General features: G+C 38.7%; 1 protein-coding gene across 6 annotated transcripts in view; it reads right to left on the bottom strand.

Moving 5' to 3' along the window:
• The window catches only part of pkp4.L (plakophilin 4 L homeolog), a 179,975-nt gene that overhangs the window by 62,775 nt on the left and 94,624 nt on the right, over window positions 1-22,576 (bottom strand). For all 6 annotated transcript variants that reach the window (XM_018235795.2, XM_018235796.2, XM_018235792.2 and 3 more), the window contains one exon: window positions 16,852-16,964. In XM_018235795.2, the coding sequence (XP_018091284.1) occupies window positions 16,852-16,964 (113 nt within the window). The remainder of the gene's footprint in view (window positions 1-16,851; window positions 16,965-22,576) is intronic.

Genomic DNA, 22,576 nt, shown 5'->3' with positions numbered 1-22,576 from the left:
CTTTAATTAAACAAATGCAATATTAATGAGGGGTCTGGTGATCAGACCAAGCAAAGTGCTATAAAATCAGGCATGTCTTGCCAAAAACGTAGAGGAGTCCAAGTACTATTAGGCTGTGACTTGCATGAAAAGGTAATTGGGAAGACTGGAAAACAGATCTCTGAAAAATGAAGGCAGCAAAATTAGAGCCAAGATAGAGGGAACAACAATCATTTCATGCTAAGGAATTGCACGAATGGGAAAATAAGGAAAGACTGGACATGTTATAGAACTGCCTACAAGTTACATTACAGTTGATTATTAAATTCCAACCATGAAAGAATCTCTGCTTGTGTTTGTGAAGGGGTTATTTACTGTTAACCCACACATGCTTTAATTTCCTTGGAACCTACAAATTAATTACGTTTTCTAGTACAGCCCAAAGGAGCTCCAGCGAGTCATTAAGATGGACACACAACTAAAGCTGGACACACAACTAACACACAAATATAAAATTCAATGTTTCTTGGACCACACTGGCCATGTGTTTGCATGGAAAGAAGCAGAATTGGACATTTTGATAAATGCATTTGGCCACAGAGCAAACTGTTGTGTAAATGCAATGATTGTATAAGGCTATTCCACCAAAGTAGATGTGGACCTGCACTGAATAATTTGCCCCACTACATGTAGCCAAAATAGCTGATGTTTGAACAATCGTAACCATTTACACTAGGCTTTAGAGTTCCATCAGAATCTGACTGATGGGGGGGATATGGAAGACACTTGCTAGAGTGATGGACAGGTTTAAACAAGCTGAATGTACAGCCTCATACTATGGGGTCCGTTTACTAAAGTGCGTTAAAAATATTCGCACAATATATAGACAGAATTTTCGCCAAATATGTTATCGGCAGTTTAATAACCTGCGGTAAATATAAATTTGCGAATTTTCTTGCGCAAGAATAATTGTTCGCCAGTTATCGTATTCGCTGAAAATAACGCTACGTACACATTAACGCATGGTTTACTAAACAGCGAAATGTGCTAAAGACAAAATTAACGCCAGAATATTTGCAAACTTTTACCGCCACCTATGTAGTGGCGTAAAAGTATTTTTTTGCCAGATCTGTAGCTATTGCTGACAGGATGTTTTGGCTTCTGCTTCTATCTGTTGCAACAGCAGTAGTTTCAGCTCAGAGGCGTATTATTGGCAGCGGGCATCACAGTCCAAGGATTCGTCAGCCTCTACACTTTTTTGGTTTCATTGTGATTGGCTACATTAAACTGTGCATTTCTATGAAGCAAAGAGATTGACTGGTATCATTTCTTGTTCCTATGATTCTATTGGCAGAAGGGTTTATATGATGCAGACATGTTTGATTGGTGTTACTCTGGTGATGTTGTTGGATGGTATAATCATCGGTCAATAAAGTTTATGAGTTTTGAAGATGCATTTCTGGCCATAAATGTCACAGTAAAAATTGCCATAATAACCGCCATAAAACAAGACTTTTATACCATAAATATTCGCAAAAACGTAATTTTTCGCTAGAAAATTCGCAACTCGCTAAAATTACCGCTAACGTAAGCTGGTTCCTTGACGTAGTTACCGCAAGTGATCGCAATGACTTCTGAGCGTATCGCTGTTTAGTAAACTTAGTCGCTGCGAATATTCTGGCGTAAAAATATTCTCAGCGATAACATGTGGAAACTTAAAGTCAGATTTACCGCACTTTAGTAAACGGACCCCTATATTTGGTGCTACTTGCATTGCACAGACTTGGCTACATGTTGCCAGAGTATTATCAGAAACAAGAGGAAAAAAGCTCAAATTCCATTTAAACAAAAATACTGCCCTAAAATAATAGTTCACAATATTATCATGTGGCTACTCTATGTTGCCATTATTGGTTACAGTGGGTTGATGGCCCAGGACAAATAATATTTGCTGATGAATGACATAATAGATGTTTTTGGTCTGTTGAGTCCAAGGAGAGAACAGGAGACAGCCCCAGAGGGAAAGAAGGTGCCATCAAACACTCATATATTCAAGGATATTGCTATCGACAATACCTAATTATATAGGCTTTCAATGAGTATATGGGAAAAGGCAAAGCAAATTGTTTGCTACAAAGACACAGAAGATACATAGCATTGATAGACATATTACAGATAAAAACATTAATAAACTGGAGAGCGATACCTGCTAAAGTACATATCAACAAATATTCTTGCAGATTGTGCTTTTTCCTCTCGACTCTTAAAAAAAAAAATTAAAAAGATGTAAAGAGCCTGGAAAAAGGCTGTGCTATCATGTCATAATGTCCCTTTCTAAAATACATTCCAGTTTAACCAAAAGTGAAAACCGTTTCAACACAGCCAGAAGTTTAAAGAAACAGTAACATCACACAATTAAAGTAATTTAAATATAATGCAGTGTTTCCTATACTGGAACAACTGGTGTGTTTGCTTTAGAAAAGCTGCTGTAAACAAGCTGCTATGTAGCCATGAGGGCAGCCACTCAAGGCACAGGTTACATAACAGATAACAGATGCACTATGTAGAATCCCATTGTATTCTATTACAGAGCGTATGGTTATTTGCTAAATTAACTTTTCTCCTTTTTCAGATTGAATGGCAGCCCCCATGGTTACACAGCAGCCTATTTATATGAAATATAGTAGTCTTTCTAAAGCAAACACATACCTTTTACCAGTGCAGGGCAACAGGACATTTTATTTTAATTATAAAATGTTTTTTTGGTGTTACTGTTCCTTTAAGAGCATGGAGGGGCCTTGGGATCTGTTGTGGGGGTGGTATAAAACAGATGAGATAAGGAGGCTGTGTAAAGACAGCACGGACCCAAATCATTGCTGGATGTTACACTATGAAAACTTAAAGGGGATGTCCACCTCTTGTCATAAAGAATGCAAATATAATTCTAAGTCACAATGAAATATACATTGAAAAAAATATGAATTTAAAGTTGTTTGTGAATGAAATGAAAGACATTTTGAGAGTTTAAGTCTTGGCTAGGGGAAAAGCTGACTGCTGATATAATATTGAAATTGAATGAATATTCAAGGAAAGGTGAGAACTGTAAAAGACAGACCATATTTTCAACAACAGTTACATTTACAAATAAACTTTAAATCTTTGAAAAAATGTATATATTGGAGTGTAAATTGTAAATAAATTACAATTTATTTACTCTTCAATATGCAAAGATCAGTTTTTGGGTGGATATTCACTTTGGGAAATCATTTACTGTAATTATCATGCATATTTACTTTAGCAATAAATATTAAAACAGAAAAATTTAAAAATACAAAATTCTAATTTGTTCAATACATATTTTCAATCTGTGGTTGCTGTATTTTGATTGGAAATGTAGAAAGCATATGAGAATTCATTTGCTTTTATACCTAACATTTGGCAATAAACAAGCTTATTTACTCCCAACATCTTTGCATCTTTTGGTTCCAATAAATCGCTTCGTTTCACCTAGTCTCAGATTTGCCCTTGAGCCGTCAAGCCTTCACCTGCTCTGTTAATTCCTGCAGAAATGATTATTATTAACAAAACACAGCCTGGCTAATTCCAGTTTTGTATGTGTGCACATGTTGGAATAAAACTGGGCTCAAGAACAGTCCTTAAAGTGGACCTGTCACCCAGACACAAAAATCTGTATAATAAAAGTCCTTTTCAAATTAAACATGAAATCCAATTTCTATTTTTTATTAAAGCATTCATAGTTGTTGTAAGCTCATTTAAAAATCTCAGCTGTCAATCAAATATTGTCTTCCACTCCTCTATGCCAGTGGCATAGAGGCGGGGCAGACAATTACTTTCACTTTCCATTCAGCACTTTCTAGATGTCACTGCTCTCCCCACATTCCCCCAGTTCTCTTAACCATTTAATTGTGTAGCCAGGGCATGGGGATGGACATCAGGTCCCCCATTCTGGTGCACAAACAAGATTCTGAGATGATACAAGGCTTGTCTTAATAACAGTGTACACAAAATGGCTGCTGCCTGCTTGCTATAATTTTGAAATCCCAGACTGAAGAAAGCAAGATTCAAAAAATTTATATAGTGTAATTAAAGTTCATTTTGCTTGACTAATGTGATAAAATAGGATTTTGAATATTTTTTTGGGGTGACAGGTCCCCTTTAAGCCAAAAAAATGCTTAGAATGGTTGTAGCACATTAGTATAAAACTAGGGTCAGAACTATTGCTGCAGAGTTAGTGAAGAGAAGTCCTAACTAGACCCCTTGTGATTAGTTGCACTATAAATTGCAGTGATGCCTATCTCCTCATCTGTGCAACAGATCTAACAACCTTATATGGCAAGTAATGGAGATTACAGACTCAAGAAAGAGCACTATGGGTATAATGCCATATAAGTGAGTGTCTCTGGTAGCCTTATTGCATGATTGGGGTAGCCAGAGTGCTGCTCTGTATATTATGCAACTTCATCAAGGTATTTAAATGCAGCAAAAGGTTAGCTTGTGCATCTATATTGTTCCAGTAAGTTTGACCTATTTGTTTGAATACAATTTTGGTGTACTGCCTTTCTGTGCTTGCATATCCAAACACATTGGATACATTGCTGCAACTTATAGCAGCAATGCAACATGAGGAATTGTAAGACCATGTAGAGCCCAACGGGACTACCAATACAAACCTGTAAATCTGTCGGCAAGCTCTAGCATTGTTGGTATGTTGGTCACTTGCAGTCTTGAAAGACTTTTCCCTAAGCAATTAGCATTCTGCCTGTTCAATACTGTCTCCTGTTTGCATCTATGGAAAGCAAAGTGTCATTTCTCTATTACAGCATCTCATTATTTATCTGAAATGAATGGGACAACAATATAATATGAGTTCCATAACACAATAATGAAGCTTAGCTATGCTAATTAGCCTGTACCACAGACAGGGGTGTCACGATTGCCAAAAGGTTTCTCAGTTACAGAGTAAGAGAGCAATGAAGAAGGGAGAGATTAATCAACACAAAGATTTGGCCAATTGGTATTTCCAGCTCTAATAATGATTTTTTTTTTTTCTCAACGTTAACTTTAATTTTAGACACCTTACGGCAAGATGACAACACATCCTGCAGCTATGGGATTAACAAACACACAAAAACACTCAAAATGGCACCCATTACCATGTACTCTGCTCCATTTTTGTGCCTAGAAGTAGTTACTAAGGGAGAACTATATGTTCAGAATAAGAATCCGAACAAATTGGAAAATACATATCAGCAAATATCAGCAAATATCATCTTTTTATGGAGTTCTGACCAGGAAAATGACATATCCCACATGTAATAAAAGGCACTCATTTTGCCCAGGAGCAGTAACTCATAGCAACCAATAAGATCTTTGCTTAAGCAGGTGATCAGTAAATGCTACCTGCAGATTGGTTGCTATGGTTTACTGCTCCTAGGCAAACTTTGTACCTTTCGTTATATACCCCCATAAGTGTCTCATATGCACAGGCCTAGTACTTAGAATGGCACGGTTTCAACATTTGTACTTCTTTGGTTTCATGGAAGCTGTCATAATACTTTATCTCTAAGGTTAAAATTTAATTAATGGTAAGTAATGCAAGCAGAAGAATTAAAAAAATAAATGAGTGCCAAAACGATTCTTTCTTCTAATTGCGAGGGTCACAGCAGTTTTTGCCACTGAAAACATACAAAAACACCCCTCACAAATGTAAAAATAGCAATTGCAAGCTGTTTAAAACAATAACTAATATTAACATCCCCTTTAAACAAGGAATACTCATTCTAATTTTCACATTCCTACCATACGAAAAAAAGAAAATGAAATGTTCATCAGTTAACATTAGTGCTACTAACAGCACATCAATGGCCCCTTAAAATTGAATATCACATATTAAAGCCAGTTAAACCAATGTAAATCTGTTCTCTAATCTATTATGCTATGTTATAAGCACTGGAGCTAACAGAAAAAATGGCTGTCCATATCTGCTCTGCTGTGAATAATGAAGTGGAACCAACTTCTCGGTGTGTGTAATGAAGTGCAGGCCGGCTCATGTTACATCTAGCCATCCACACATTCTATAATTTGGCGCGACATCAATTTACACATTGAAATAAAAGCCGGGCAGTTTAACCCCAACTCTGCAAACAAATGGAGAAACATTACCATATTACAGTCAAAGGAAACCTATAATGACTCAATGGGTGTAAAATTATGTTTTAAACTAACAAGGGATATCAGGGAACATTTGTATATTTATACATGCAGCAGGAAGCATAACGCTTAGAAGCAAATACCTATTTGCTTTATTTCCAAATAAGATTGGGCTGATTTGCCATCGTTCTCATTCAACAGGATCCACTTTTTTTCTCTGCTATACACTAAGGGGGTTATGTATTAAAGGTCAAATGTGAATTTTTTTTTTAAACTTTAATTTTATTCACAATTCAAATGGTATATCATTTGCGAAGAATTCAAAATGTAATCAAATACCCCCGAACTGAAAACTAGAAACTAATTCAAATCAAAGTTTTCTTCTGAAAAAAAGCTCAACATTTTTTTTTTTCACTATTACCATCTTCAAATCATTCAAGGGACTTCTGCCATTGACTTCTACATGAACTCGGCAGGTTTTAGGTGGAGAATAGTAGAATTAAAAATGTTGCCAGGGTTGAGGTGTGATAAATCTCACATTTGAATTCAAATTCGAGTTGGTGGTTTTAAATTCGAATTTGTGAGTTTTGACCAAAACTTTTTTAAAAATTCGAATTCAAATTTACCATTTGAACCTTAGTAAATCTGCCCCTAAAGGTGGCCAAACATGGGCAGATCTGCTCGTTTGGAGAGGTTGCATCGATATTGATCAGATCACAAAGCCAGGAATGCAGATGGTCAAATCGAGGACCACATAAACTAACCAATGCTGTCCTCGATACAATAGGAATTTTAAGCCTGCCCAATCTGCATCTGCCCGATTTTCAGCCAGATATTTATCGCGGAAGCCAGTCAGAGGGACCCATACACTGGCCAATAAGCTGTCTGTCAGCAGCTTTTCTCTGCCGTGTATGGCCACCTTAAGATATGCAGGCTTGCTGCCAAAAATGCTTTGGAAGGCCTACTGTTGCCCTTAGATCTGCAGCTGGACAACCAAGTTCTAGTTAATCTATACTTGAAAGTCTATTTTGAGCTCTGGGCCTACAAGCAACCATCCACAATGTGGCTGACTATATGTCAATAGTCATGACCCGAGGTCTGTCCATGGCATGTCCTTGAGATGTGATATCAACTCAGAACCCTCCAAAGCTACAAGGGAGTTCTAGAGATCTACTTTCAGCAGCTAAAAGAGAGCAAAAATGGCAATATCATGCAACAAATTTTAGGATATTGATCTATGTGGGTCAACTGATTAGATTTGGATTTTGAAGATAAATGGGTTGCGAAATTATACTGGCCTATCTTGACTGCAGTTCGACCAATACAATCACTAGAATGTAATGTAGTTCTATCTGTTTGGGGTTGGCTGATAACCTTACATATTTATCTAATATATGTGCCACTGGGTGCATATATGATCATAAACATTGGATGGTAATTAGCAAACAACATTAAACAGTAGTGCCATCAACGGGGTGATCCTGGCCGAGGGGTCCAGGACGCTAGAGCGTGAAAAGAGCCACATTTTCAGTTTGAAAACCGGAAATTTGATTCTTGAATTTTAACATTTTTGTTAACTAGTGGATTACTGCCGCCTGAGGCACTTGGACCACAGAGCCATTCAAACTCTCCCTCACTTTGTTCCATTGTGAAGCAATGGATTCTGTGACTTGAAGTCCCTCTGACTGGTAGGGACCATTTCCCAAAATCCCTTGGGCTGGGTCAACCAACCTCTCCTCCGCCTTAATTCCATTGTAAAGTGTGGCTTGACTGGGACTGGAAAAGCAGAGGGATTTCAAGTATCAAAATCCACCACCAATGGAATAAGGTGAGGGAGGGGTTGAGAGTTTTTTTTTTGCCGCTCAGGTAGTGTTGCATCTTTGAGCCCAACTGAATGAGCTTATGTCGCAAAGGAAGGTGATGAGAAGATCCCTTTAAAGATGGAGATAAAGTAAATACCCCCCCACCCAAAAAAAAAAAAGGAAAAGAATTGAAGTGAATCATAAAAGCAAAAACTAAACAGGGGTTAGGTATTTTGGCCTCAGAACAGTTTAACACCACTTTAGCACCTAATGGGTTACACAACTGAAAGCTTTGAAGCTTCTCATGAACAACATTGCAATGAAGCCTTGGGCGAGCACTGTGCCCGATCCCCACCCACACACTTTTTAAGTAGTACAAAAGAAAAGACTTGTTAGTGCACCATATGTCTCCCCAGCACATCACATGGGTAGTGTTTTCCTTTTTAATTATGTTTACATGATTACACTTCCTTGGCGGCAGAAATACTGCAAAAACTGCACTTTTTTTCCCACCAGAGAAAGCTAATTAACAGTGGCGCTAACAACATGCCTTACTAATGACAGAGGACAATTAATTACATCAGCCTCACACTTAACTACGTAAGGCACGATTAGATCTGTTAATGGGATCTCACACAGGCACGTTGCTTTTACATAAATACAAAGATATTTTGCCTTCTGCTGTCTCGGTAAGGGGAAGTTCACTTGCAGATAATACTTTCTGTATGTTCTAGACTGGGGCTGTGCAGTGAGGTTAGGATAAAGATACTTTAGATGTCATACAACTGAGCCACTGGGAAGGGTGGGGACATAAAAATCTAATATATCCAACATTCAAGCCTTCAGTTGGTCAGCTCTGGTTGAACCATAAAAATCTTTTTATTTATCTTTGTTATTTTTTCACGATACCAGAGATGCCAACCTGGACCTTTTAGATCAGGTGCCTCTTGGCCACGACCACTCCATGCCCCTGCTCTGCACTTAACCCTTGACAGCATTTGTGCTCAGACAGATTCTAATGGTTTAAACTTCAATGCATTTCAATGGCAGGGGTAACTTGTGATTCGGGCAATAGTGGGTGTCTCATCTGGGCACACGATACACAGCTTTGACTTCTGTCCACAGGCAGAGAAGCCTGTGCACTCCCATCCACTCTGCGTTCTCTCTATACTTCCAGGCACAATGTCAGTGCAGATATAGTTGCAAAAATGCATTGCTTTGTGTTTATATGCCGAAATCGACAGCTTGTCTACACGCTGTGCCAGTCAGTACAGAGACACTGCAGAGTTGTTGGGTGTGCATTGGCTTCTCTCCACCTGCAGAGAAAAACATAGGCAGTGAGAAGTTGAGGCTGCATCTCATGTGCCCTTAGTCTTACAGCAATTGGGGAGAGTTAAATCAGCAACTCCTAAAAATGCAGGATGACATGCCTGTAATACTGTGCCCATTTAATTCCTGTTCACTAAAGGGCAAGTTTTATAGTCATAGTGTGGGGTTAACACAGACACAAAACCCAAAAAGTGTCAGTATCCCTTTAGATCAGCATCTGGTTGTTATGGTATTTGACCCTAGCAATCATAGGTTGAGGTTGATTGTCAGTCTACTAATACAGCTGGTTTGCTATGATCACTAGCCAAACTGGAAAAAGCATATAAAATGTAAATAAAAAAATAAATAATTCCAAACACATTAAAAAAAATTTACTTAGAATTCCACTAAATGATACTTTACTCTAATATTACATTAAGGTTTATGACTGGGAACATGAATGTGATATGGCCCATTTGCTTTAATATTCTTGCTCAATAAACAACATACTGTAAGTACATTTCTATAGGTCCCTTCCAGAGCCAAATTGAAGCCCATTTCCCTGCTGGCAATTTCGGTAGCTGCATTCCTAATGGCAGTGATTATTAGAGGTAAAGCAGAGCACAGCTTGGGACATCAGCCAAGGTCATTTATCTATGTGAATGGACAGAATAAATCACTTTTGCGGATGTCCTGCGGAGCGCTCTGGATTACATCATCGGTTACTGCATTAGTACCCTTATCAATTCCGGATATCTCCCTGCAGAGGCAGCAAGAAAACAAGAGTAATGGAGAAATATTTTTTAAAGGAGAAGTTCATATTAAGCATTATGCAAAATCTGGCAGAAGGAAATCAGACACGACTTTGCATGCCACTGCACGTCTTTGCCCCAGCTGCCCTTATTCCTTTGTACTATGCCATATATCAACTAGCAGTTACAGGTCTCATTTGGTCAACAAGGTTGAACTTGATGGACGTGTTTTTTTTCAGCCTTAGTTATTATGATTGATTATATATATATATATATATATATATATATATATATATATATAGTTATAATACAGCAGACCCAGCACCGATAAAGTTTGGTGCCCGCCACGAGTACAAAGGATAAAGGACATAGTTTTGTATCAAGGAGAACACAGACTCTTGGTAACATACTATCTCCTAGTCTAATAAGAACTAATACTTTATGTCAAACTTGGTTACACACAAAAAGGTAGCTATAAATGTGGTTCGACAAAATGCATTACATGTAGATACATTTCTCACACCTTCACCTCTACAACAAAAAAATTATGATATTAAACATTACATAAATTGCAATTCCAAAAACGTCTCCTTACTTATGAAAAATGCAAAAAACAATATGTGGGCCAAACGAGCCGACATTTAAAAGATAGAATTAGAGAACACATACTCAACATTAATAAATGTTGAGTCTGAGTAGAGGGTGACAGGATCAGAGGCCCTGTCCTCCAAAGGCAGCCAAACATGGGCATTAGGCAAGTGCATAGTTGGTTTAGCAATATTAGCTGCTTCTGTGCTGTGCTTAAAAATGTCTGGGGTTGTCACTACTAAAAATACCTGCAAAAAAAATGTTACAGTTATGGGAGTGGTTATCCAGAATGCTCGGGATCTGGGGTTTTCCGAATAAAGGATATTTCTGTCATTTGGATTTTCTTACTACAGGAATGTACATTATCCGGAAATCCATTATCCAGAAAGCTCTGAATTACAGAAAGGCCATTTCATTCATCCAAATAAACCACATTTTTAAAAATGATGAATCCTGAGGATTCTGGATAACAGGTCCCATACCTTTACCTCCCAACTGTCCCTTTTTCGGAGGGACAGTCCATCTTTTGACTGCTCAACCTGCAGTCCCTCATTTGTACTGGAAAGTCCCTATTTTCTCTGAACTGAACAGCCAGAAAAAGAAACAAAGTTTCTTACTTAATTGCCTTTTAGCCAGAGAGCACAGAACAGGTAACAGGTGCAAATAAGATACTTTGTAACAATTTTGAGACACAAAAAAAAACAGTTTAGATAAGGAGAAATATTTTCAAACTTTCATAACCTGCCAAATTTTGTAAAATGAACATGGTAATTAGGGGGGGTGGCCACAGAAAGGGTGTGGTCAAAAAATGTTGCTATTCTACGTGCGAAAACATTTTTTGTCCTTCTTTTTACTTCCAAAATGTTGGGAGCTACTTTAAACCCAATGGGCTTGCTTTGCCTCAAATAAGGTTTAAGTATAGCTTAGTTTGGATCAAGTACAAGGTACTGTTTTACATTAACAGAGAAAAAGGGAATCATTTTTTTTTTTTTTTTTCAAACTGATTATTTGGATAAACTAGAGTCCATGAGAGATGGCCTTTCTGTAATTCTGAGTTTTCATAACCGGTTTTTGGATAAAGGATCCCATACCTGTATCAGAAAAAACCTACCGCCCCTGCCAGCCAACTAGTTCCTTAGATGTGTGCACCCCAGAGTCACTAGTGGGTTAAGGAATCTGCCAGCGCTCCCCACTATTCCTGTCCTCACTGTTCCTGTCTGCTTGACTTAACTGAAATCCTGTTATAAAGGAAATAAATGACTGAAGCAAATACCTTAAGCAAGACGTGTCCTACAGGAGATTAGGATATGCATTTTTAATTTCAGCTGATGGGGACCATTACTGTATGGATATTTTACATCCCGGACTAAATTGACTTGTGGCAGAAATGTTTGTGATCCGCATGGCAATGAAGGCATATAATTAAAAATGGCTGCAAGCAGCTCCACGCCTGAGTGCAGTGTTTGATAAGGGGGGGAAGAAAACGGCAACATAGCCCCCAGCGTGTCAGAGTTTGTACGGTGCTCGAGCTTTTGTATCTTGGCAGCAGTAGCAGCACAGCAAGAAGGGTTTCTGCAAGAGGAAAGTACACAGAATAACAGAAAATACTTCTGTAAAACTGCACCGAAAAAGGCACAGATAACCAGGCAGTTGTTACATACAGAGTAAACAGCTGAATCTCTTACAGAAGGGGGTGTTATTGTTAGCATATGCTGTTTTCCATTCCATTGAATATTCTGTGTTCAAAATATTATATAATGCGAATCGACTATTATTATTTAGTGTGGAGGAGATTTCCCCATTGACAGACGTGCAATACCCTAGTGGTATAATGAAAATACTACAACAGCCGGTACCGACCACTATACCAGGACTCTTAAAGGAAAACAATACCCTCGAACAATGTAGGTCTCTATAAAAATATATTGCATAAAACAGCTCATATGTAAAACCCTGCTTCATGTAAATAAACCATTTTCACAATAATATATTTTTTTAGTAGTATGTGCCTTGGTAATCATAAATAGAAAACTGGCATTTTAAAAAATAAGGGCCACCGCCTGGGATCATATGATTCACGGTGCACACAAACATACCAAACATGTTAGGTCACATGAGCCAATTAACAGACAGAGTTCTTTCTTTTTCTTCCACACTTTGTAGTATTTCTGGTCAGGTGATCTCTGAGGCAGCTAAGAGTCCAGCACAAAATGGTGGGTCAAGGCAAGAGATTTAAAAGGGCAATATTTACTTAAATATATATTCCAGTTGGGTAAAATTCTTTAGTATGCCACTTAATATGATATAAACTGTTGCTGAAGTATTCATTTTGGGGGTATAGTTTTCCTTTAAGCAAATATATTCACTGCAGCCAAAGTAACTATAGATAAATCATGGCTGACCTCTGAGGAACAAATCACAGTTGCTAGACCATGGTGAGTCGCGTGTCACACTCTTAGCTCTGCCATAAGGATGATATGCCGAGTGTTTTGTCAATGTTAAAAACTCTCACATAAAATTCATCTCGGAGATGGTGCCGTTTGACTTGGCCTCTTGAGGTTTCAAAAACAGTACTTCAAAATTGATTAGGCTTTTCTAGAATAGGCCCTCCTTCTGATTGAGGTTATTCATTGAAGGTTATTGTTTGATGGTTAGAAAGTTGTGTTGTGGTCGGTAAAAATCAGAGAGCAGAATTGCTTTGATTATAGCCACATGTGGCAAGCACAGAATGGTAAATACAGTCATTCTAGCTTGTGCCGCTATGGCTTTCATCTTCACGGCAGCCGGCATTTATTGGAAACTCTAATATATTAAAGGGCATATTACTCAGATAATGTTAGTGCAGACGGTTTAAATATAGGCCTTGCACTTCAAGCCTTGCCTATAAAGCTGGCAGAGTATGACATTACCAGCATAACGGTCAGGTTGTCAAAACCACATGCTCGCACAGAAATAATAAATGCTTCCAGAAATGCTTGCTAGGTGGCCTTCATGTGGACTGAATTGAGGGCTTTTAATCTATTAGTTATTTTCACATCCGAGTTATAAATGAGAGGTAACATATATGAAGCCCTCTAGCTGTTGTTCAACTACAACTCCAAGTATTCACATCTAAAGTCTTCATCACTGTGATGTTGGAGTACATTTAGGAACTTTTATACTGTTATCATATATACTCTATAGACACCAATAGAACAAAGGCTTCCAGTGGTATGAAAAAAAACACAGGGGTCGTTCTGTTCACCTTTAAGTTCATTTTTAGTATGTTATAGAATGGTTAATACTACGCAACTTTTCAATTAGTCTCCATTAATTTATTTTATAGTTTTTTTAAATTATTTCCCTTCTTCTTTTGTCTCTTTCCAGCTTTCAAATGAGGTCACTGACCCAACTAAAAAACAAATGCTCTGTGAGGCTACAAGTTTATTGTTATTACTAGTTTTTATTACTCATCTTTCTATTCGGGCTCCTATTCATATTCCAGTCTCTTATTCAAATCAGTGGATGTTTGCTAGGGTAATTTGGACCCTAGGAACCACATTGCTGAAATTGCAAACTGGAGAGCTGCTGAATTAAAAGCTAAACTCAAAAACCACACAAAATAAAAAGATTGGAAACCAATTGCAAATTGACTCAGAAGTTAACTCAAAGGTAAACAACCCCTATAATTTACCACACATATACTCTTTCTTTACTAAAATGTACAGAAAATGTTAGTAACCTCTGCAGTATAATGGGGGATACTAAGGAAAACCCAGATATGATACAAAAGTTAAGTAGCAAATAGTAAAGAATGGTGTAGGTTCTCCATATGGAGAAGACATTCAGCAAGGTGAATACAGTGGGCTTACCGTATTTATAAACACTGGGCAAATTTGCACATTGGCAGTAACCCATGGCAACCAATCAGATGACTGCTTTCGGGGTTCAACCTGCAGCTGCCTGGAAAAAAAAAGCTAAGCGCTGGTTGGTTGCTATGGGTTACTGCCCAGGTACAAATTTGCCCATTGTTTATAAATAAGCCCAATGAATTCTATCAAAGAGTAATACCTAGAACCCCATTTCCCGGTCATATAAGGACGTCATATTATATTACACGACTGCAACATGACATGTCCAAAACAAGCCTTATTTAGATCATGCCTACATCAGCACTGTGGCCGTGATTTAGGCTATTGTCAAGTGGTGTTTTCTCTTCTGGTGCAATCACTGCACAATGTGCCCCACACCACTGACATCAATAGTGTCAACTTCAGTTATTGATATTCAGACTGAAAATCTGCCCATGTGCACAGTGACAGACAGAGACCATTAAAGGAACAGTTAACACCAAAAAATAAGTCTTGTAAAGTAATGGAAATATGATGAATTTATGCCCTACACTAGCAAAACTGGTGTGTTTGCTGCATAAATTGCTTTGTAGCTGTGGGGGCAGCAATTCAAGGGAGAGATGACAAAGGTTAAATAGAAGATAACAGAAAAGTTCTGTAAAATCCCATTGTATTCTACAGAGCCTATTTGCTATGTAAACATAAGCCCCTTCTCCTTTATCAGCTTTAAAGAATGGACTATTGCAAGCAATATTTAAACTGGCCTTCATTATTTATTTATTTTATAGTTTTTGATTTGCCTTCATCTTCTGACTCTTTCCAGCCTTCAAATGGGGGTCACTGACCCCATCTAAAAAAAATGTTCTGTAAAGCTACAGATTTAATATTATTGCTACTTTTTGTTGCTAATCTTTCTATTCAGGCCCTCTCCAGTTCCAGTCTTCAAATCAATGCATGGATGCTAGGGTAATTTGGACCCTAGCAACCAGATTACTGAAATTACAAACTGTAGAGCCGCTGAATAAAAAGCTAAATAACTCAAAAACCTAAAATAGTAAAAAAATGAGAACCAATTGCAAATTATCTCAGAATATCACTGTCTACATCATACTTAAAGTTAATTTAAAGGTGAACAATCTCTTTAATAAATGTTCTACATATTCACATTTTACCTCATGAGAGGTCTAAATGCACTGTCCTTAATGAACAGTTAAGGGTTATGTACAAACATGGACATAAGCAGCCATTCAGTGGTAACATTTCAGTGAATTCTTTATATAGGGCTGGCCCACAGCATTTTACAGGGTTTATACATCAATTGCTGCCCCAATATATCCAGATTTCCTATGATGGTCACCAAAAAAAAAAACAGGGTCGATTTCAATAGAAACCAAGTCCAGGGTGGATTTGAAGTCAAGCATCCCATCGCTGCAAGGGAGCAGTCTAAAAGCCGCCCAATAATAAAACCGCACATCTGATTGGTCACCATAATGGAGCAGCTTTTGTGTGCTTTTTTAAATGTGAACCATATTCCTGCATATAACCAACATGCCACCATGTTACATTTATGCTATTTTATCCAGTCCTTCTTGGGCAATGCAGATTAAAGCACAAATATTATAGGGAGTCAGTTCATTTCTAATAGACATGCCTGCATAAACAGTTGAGTGAAATTATTCCTGCAAAGACAGCAGAGCAATATTGATCCCTTAACTGCCTTCCTCTGAGGTGTACACCTTTCTGACAGCAGATTAAGTGCAGTGGATCTTTCAATAATTTAAGTGACATGATGAGTTGATACGAAGTATTGATTGATGGAAGGGGAAGCTGGATTAACTGTCTTGTGAGAAGAAACAGTTCAGGAAATGTACAGAGCGTCTTCAATAAAACAGAGTTTCCTGATATACACATCAATGTGTGCATTCATAATAGGGTTGAAAACCAATACTTCTCATTGGATATGTTGGCAGCTTTAGCTAGCCCCTCAGACACTTTACTAATTTGGCCTGGTCCTCTGGCCATCAGGATGAGCTGCTGGATCCGCTCATGTGTTACAGCATAACAAGGGCACGGGGGACAGCTGAGTTGATTTTAATTGATGCTGTGACCCAGTCTGGGAGAGGCACAACACTTCCGATCCCCAATTAGCAATACTGAATGTGGGCTAATGACTTTGTCAAAGTTCATTAACTCCTTAGCTGCTACAGGTCAATGGGAGTCAATGTGATCATGAGTTTATGAACACAATGAATGAGAAACGTTGCTACATAGCTAAGTACTGAAAGCCCTTAGAAAGCCTTGAGTAACAACCCATAACAGTGCAGCAAATACTTTACACTATTCCAAAGCGAAGAGAAGTCCTTGGACTTTGCACAAGGCAAGCTGTAGAGAAATGGGGGTTTCAGAAACACAGTAGCATACCTTACACTGGCGATACTCGGTGACTCGGCCCCGAGTCGGCATCTTTCTAGCTGATTGGCAACGATCTGTCTTTCCACCTCAAGTTCTCTGGTGAGCCTTTCAAACTGCAGCTCCTATAAAGAAACAGGTGGAAATGATCATTCAGGAGGAAAAAATCGTATTCTGTTCAGAAGCTATTGGAGTCTGGTCACCCTTCTTGCACTCTATTAAGATTTCTATAGTAATACAAAGTTACAAGACTAAACCTTTAATACGAGATCTGTGCATACGTGCTTACCATGGTGAAAATATACAGCACTTGGACAATGGTTATTATCCAGTAGATGAGATGAAATATTCAAGTAAAATTGAGGTGCTTGAAGTCATAAATAACAAAAGGACTTAAGGTTGGGCAACAGGAATTTAAAGTGTCGCTGTCTTAAGATTTCCATACACAGGCCTACAAAAGCTGCCTTGTATTGTCCAGTGTATAGGGGCCTCTGGGCCAATATCTGCCTCAAAATCGCCAGAATATCTATCAGCAGATCAGATCTCCCTTATGATATGATCTTTGGCCTTGGGGTCCTATGAGCAGAACTATGGGATGCTACACAACTGGCCCATAAAAACAGCTCTAACAGCTTCATTAGTCTATGTTAATGACTAATTGTAACTGTTAAAGGGATTCTGTCATAATTTTTATGGTGTAGTTTTTATTTCTAAATTAAACTCTTTCCACTGCATATAATTCACTCTACAATATAAATTTTCATTCCTGAACCAAAAAGTGCATTTTAGTTGTAATATTGGTGTGTAGGCAGTCATCTGGTCATGTGCTTTCAGAAAGAGCCAGCACTTTAGGATGGAACTGCATTCTGGCAGGCTGTTGTTTCTCCAAATCAATGTAACTCAGTGTGTCTCAGCGGGAACTGCTATCTGGTTACCTTCCCATTGTTCTGTTGTTAGGGTGCTGGGGGGGGGTGATATTACTCCAACTTGCAGTAGAGCAGTAAAGAGTGACTGACGTCACATGACTGGGGGAGGCTGGGAAACTGACAATATGTCTAGCCCCATGTCAGATTTCAAAATGAAATCTAAAAAAAAAAAAAAATCTGTTTGCGCTTTTGAGAAATGGATTTCAGTGCAGACTTCTGCTGGAGCAGCACTATTAACTGAGGTGTTTTTTTAAAAAAACAAAAAAAAACAACAAGTTTTCCCATGACAGTATGCCTTTAAATAGTTCTCCTATAGTTTAAAGCACTGGAGGTTATACAGTTAGGCCCATAAATATTTGGACAGAGACAACTTTTTTCTGATTTTGGGTTTGTACATTACCACAATGAATTTTAAATGAAACAACTCAGAGGCAGTTAAACTGCAGACTTTCAGCTCTAATTCAGTGGGTTGAACCAAAAGATTGCATTAGAAAAAAGTTGTCTCTGTCCAAAGATTTACGAGCCTAACTGTATCTGCAACATGTTAGGGTTGTAGCACACAGAGCACATTATCCCCAGTTGGAGAAGCCCAGGAACCACCAACATGCCTGCCTCCCATTCACTTTCATTGGAAATGCAGAATAGCGTGGGTAGTGGCATGTTTTAGTCTGAAAATACTCACTAACTCACTTGAAGGCCTAACATTCCCATTACCAGTGCTATCAAGCTTTTTCATTCAAGTTAATGGAAGGCAGATGTGGCAATTAGGGGTGCATGCTGAAAAGTGCAGGCAAAGGATACAGTCCATGTGCCATCAGGCTTTTATTTCATTGTTGTACAAAAAGCACATCAAGGCAACATGTCCCAATAATCACAGTAAGCTATCAAAGGAATCTTGTCTTCCTATGCAAATATTTCCCACCCCCACTAAATGAATATTTGCATTTATCAGCCACAAGTAAATTCTCCTCCCACCTCTGTCACTGATTCATTCATACACAGCCTGGTGGTTTTTAGAGATAGCAGAATCCGCCAGGCTAAGCCGAAGCTGAATAAGAGCCATACAAATGGCAAGCAATATTTTATACAAATTATCTCCTGCCATCACAAACCATTCCAGTGTTTTATAATGCTGGGTCATTTAGGGACTGCAACACAGCTACAAAATTAAACATCTTACAGCTGTAATAGGCGGTGCATTGGAAAATTACTTCTAAGAAGAAAATAAAAAGAAATGCAGTCACTCAATATCAAGTGTTCTTCACATACTCAAAACTAGTGGTTCATGCTAAATGGGGTCATCTACCACATTACTTTTTCTGCCTTTGCATTAGAGGTCAATCAGCCATATGGATTGCATTTAGGTCCACAAATACACACACAAACAGATGATCGTATTGTTCGGCCAAAATGTTTCACCTTTATTGGATGCAGTCAGCTTAAAGGGAAACTAAAGTCTAAAATAGAATAATGCTAGAAATGCTGTATTTTGTATACTAAACATAAACATGAACTTAATGCACCAGAAGCCTAATTAAACAAATGATTTATGCGCTCAAAGTTGGTCACAGGAGGTCACCATCTTGTAACTTTGTTATACATCTTTGCAAGACCAGGACCGTGCTCAGTGTGGTCTGGGCTGCTGTTGGGAGGCTAAGCTAAGGGATCGTCTTAAATTATTAAAACAGCACAAGACAAATGATATCTGCCAGAAGCAGATACAGCAAGACTGATTAATAATCAGAATACACAGACTGCACTGTGTTGTCATAGGTCTAATGTGGATTTTATAGTTTTTGTATTGTTTAATACAAACTTTTTGCAACTCTTCAGAACTAGTGGCTACAGCAAAATAAGCCTCCAAATAGAATCCCAGTTTATCTGTTTAAATCTGGCTCCATGATCTTTATCACTGCAGCTGGAGTTGTAAACAGAGTATTTGCATAAACAAACACATTTTGTAAACTAAATATGGCATTTAGGGGGTGTGGCCATAAAATGGGCATGGTCAAAACATTTTTGGCGAGCGGCAGATCTTTTTGTCTCACTTTCAGTTTTTGGGAGGTATGTGAAGGCAGGCTATCAGGAGAGGGTAGCATCAACTATTTTATATAGTCCTTAGCCTAATGTGAGAATTAAAACTGGCTGATTGAAATCTGGCTGATTTGGTCTGGAAGGACCAAGTTGGCAGCATTTATCTTTTTATGTTTGGTCACCTCAACTCATTGCAACCACAAGCATTCTATTATTTTAAACATACATATAAATGGGAGAATACTATAATCTCTTTAATACATCGCAAACAGGACAGATTTTTCCCTTGCTGGATTATTGTACCCAGAGGAAGACTGATTAATGCTAAATGTCACCTATAAAAATAATGGCTACACCCAGTCTAGGGCACACGCAGCCAATCCTTGGCAGGGTAAGATACTCTCAGATTGGATGTCCAGCCATGCGGATATGAATACCGTATCTATACAATCTCATATGTCAGGGGAAAGAAGACTTTATCATTTGAGGGAAGCATGCATTAAATGACAGAATGTCACAAACAATTCAGAAAGGTAGCGTATGCTTTGAATACATATGTGAAATAAACTAGTTGTCTTTTTCACCCAGGCTCATGAGGCAAAATTCAATTTGATGGCAATATATCTGCTTTCTACAAACAAACAAAGCTTCCTGTATTCAATCTCTCATAGTAACATGAGCAAAGTTTCTGCTGCTCGGTAGCCAACAGCCTAGGTTGCAATGGAACAGACAGTGCCCCCAGGTATGGGCCCAAAACGATGCTCTGCTGCACAGTTTCAATAACTGAAAGTCTCTGTGCTACCAGATGGGTGGTCAAATCAGATAAAGAGCAGATGTTCTAGCCAAATGAGCAGATTGTGCTGGTAAACAGCAATGGTGGAAAATGATTTCTCCCACTGGAGGTCTGGGCTAATAGAGCCTCTACTCCCCAACCTAACAAGCACTATGTCACCTGCAGGGCCGCCATTAGAAATCACGGGGCCCCGTACAACAAAATTTTTGGGGCCCCCTGGGCCCCGCCCACACTGACGACCAAGCTCCGCCCCATATCCCGCCCACATCGCAGTTAAAAGACCACACAGACATCAGCGCTAAAAAAGTAACCCCCCCCCCACACAAGTTGTAAAAAGCTATTGATGGTCAGGGCCCCCTTATAAAAAAATTGGGGCCCCAAAAAAAAAAATTAAAATTTTTTTTTTTTTAAAAACATTGGTGGCAGGGGCCCCCTGTTAAAAAAAACTTGGGGCCCCAACAAAAAAAAATGTAAAAAAAACTAAAAAATAAACAAACATTGGTGGCAGGGGCCCCCTTCTAAGTTAAAAACAAATTGGGGCCCCAAAAAAAAATTTGAAAAAAAATTAATTTTTTTTTGAAAAAAAAAAAACATTGGCGGCAGGGGCCCCCTTATAAGTTAAAAACAAATTGGGGCCCCAAAAAAAAAATTTGGAGAAAAAAAAATTTTTTTGAAAAAAAAAAAAATGGTGGCAGGGGCCCCCTTACAAGTTAAAAACAAATTGGGGCCCCAAAAAAAATTTAAAAAAAAAATAATTTTTTTTTGAAAAAAAAAAAAAAACTGGTGGCAGGGGCCCCCTTACAAGTTAAAAAAATTTGGGGCCACCAAAAAGAAAATTAATTTTTTTTTAAAAAAAAAAACCCAAAAAAAAACAATGGTGGCAAGGGGCCCCTTACGAGTTAAAAAAAAAATTGGGGCCCCAAAAACAAAAGTTTTAAAAAAAAGATTGGTGGCAGAGGCCTATAGAATATTAAAATAATACATTGGTGGCCAGGGGATTAAAAAAAAAAAAAACACAAACTGGTGTTCAGTAGAATTGAACTCATGGCTTCAGTACTTCAACTTCGCCTCCTTTCGTGACTTCGGGTCTTTTCACCGCTTCAGGACTTCGGCTTCGGCTGTTTTCGTGACTTCGGGTCTTTGCGCTGCTTCAGGACTTCGGCTGTTTTCGTGACTTCGGGTCTTTTCGGCGCTTCGTGACTTCGGGACTTCGGCTTTTTCCGTGACTTCGGGTCTTTTCGTCGCATCGGCTTCGGCTTTTCGGCACTTCCGCATTCGGCACTGAAGAGGCAAGACGTACGGCTCGGGCGCTCGTAAGGGGGGCCCGGATCTTCAAAAAAATGCAGCGCTGCCGGGCCCCCCTTCATGCCCGGGCCCGGTACGCTTGTCCCCCCTGTCCCCCCCTGATGGCGGCCCTGGTCACCTGCACCGAGCATACGTTCATGGTGCAAGTGGCCATGTTGAGGCACAAGCATGCAAATGATGCTTAGTCCCCCAGCTTGCTCATGTGCATGCACTTGAGACAACCCTAGTTCTCCAGGGCTTGCAACTGCATTCATATGACAATGCCATCTAATCAGTGTAAATCTGGCTCCATATTATTTGTTCTTGCAACTGGAGTTGGAAGCTTTAAGCACAGTTTCCCTGCACTGAACAACTTTGTCCCATGTCTGATTCCAGTGTATTAAATAATTACCGTATGTAAGATAACAACAAGATGCTTGACATAATCAGCATTCTAACTGGTGAATTCTCTCGCTTCTGTAATTACGTTTTTGGCCACAAAATTCTCAATGGTGAATTGTTTTTCATGTGTTTAAATAAAGGGCACCTATCAGTTGATCTAGAGACATTGTAGCTGGAAGATTATTTTGCATGTGTACACAGACCATGGAGTGCTCTCTCACATGCGTGTGCATAATGAGCAAGCTGGGACACTAACTATTAGTGATGGGTGAAACTGCGCCGGCGTCGGTTTTTTCGG

This window comes from Xenopus laevis, chromosome 9_10L (genome assembly GCF_017654675.1).
Source record: "Xenopus laevis strain J_2021 chromosome 9_10L, Xenopus_laevis_v10.1, whole genome shotgun sequence".
In the NCBI taxonomy this organism is placed as follows: domain Eukaryota; kingdom Metazoa; phylum Chordata; class Amphibia; order Anura; family Pipidae; genus Xenopus; species Xenopus laevis.
This window is presented reverse-complemented; position numbering and strand designations above follow the sequence as displayed.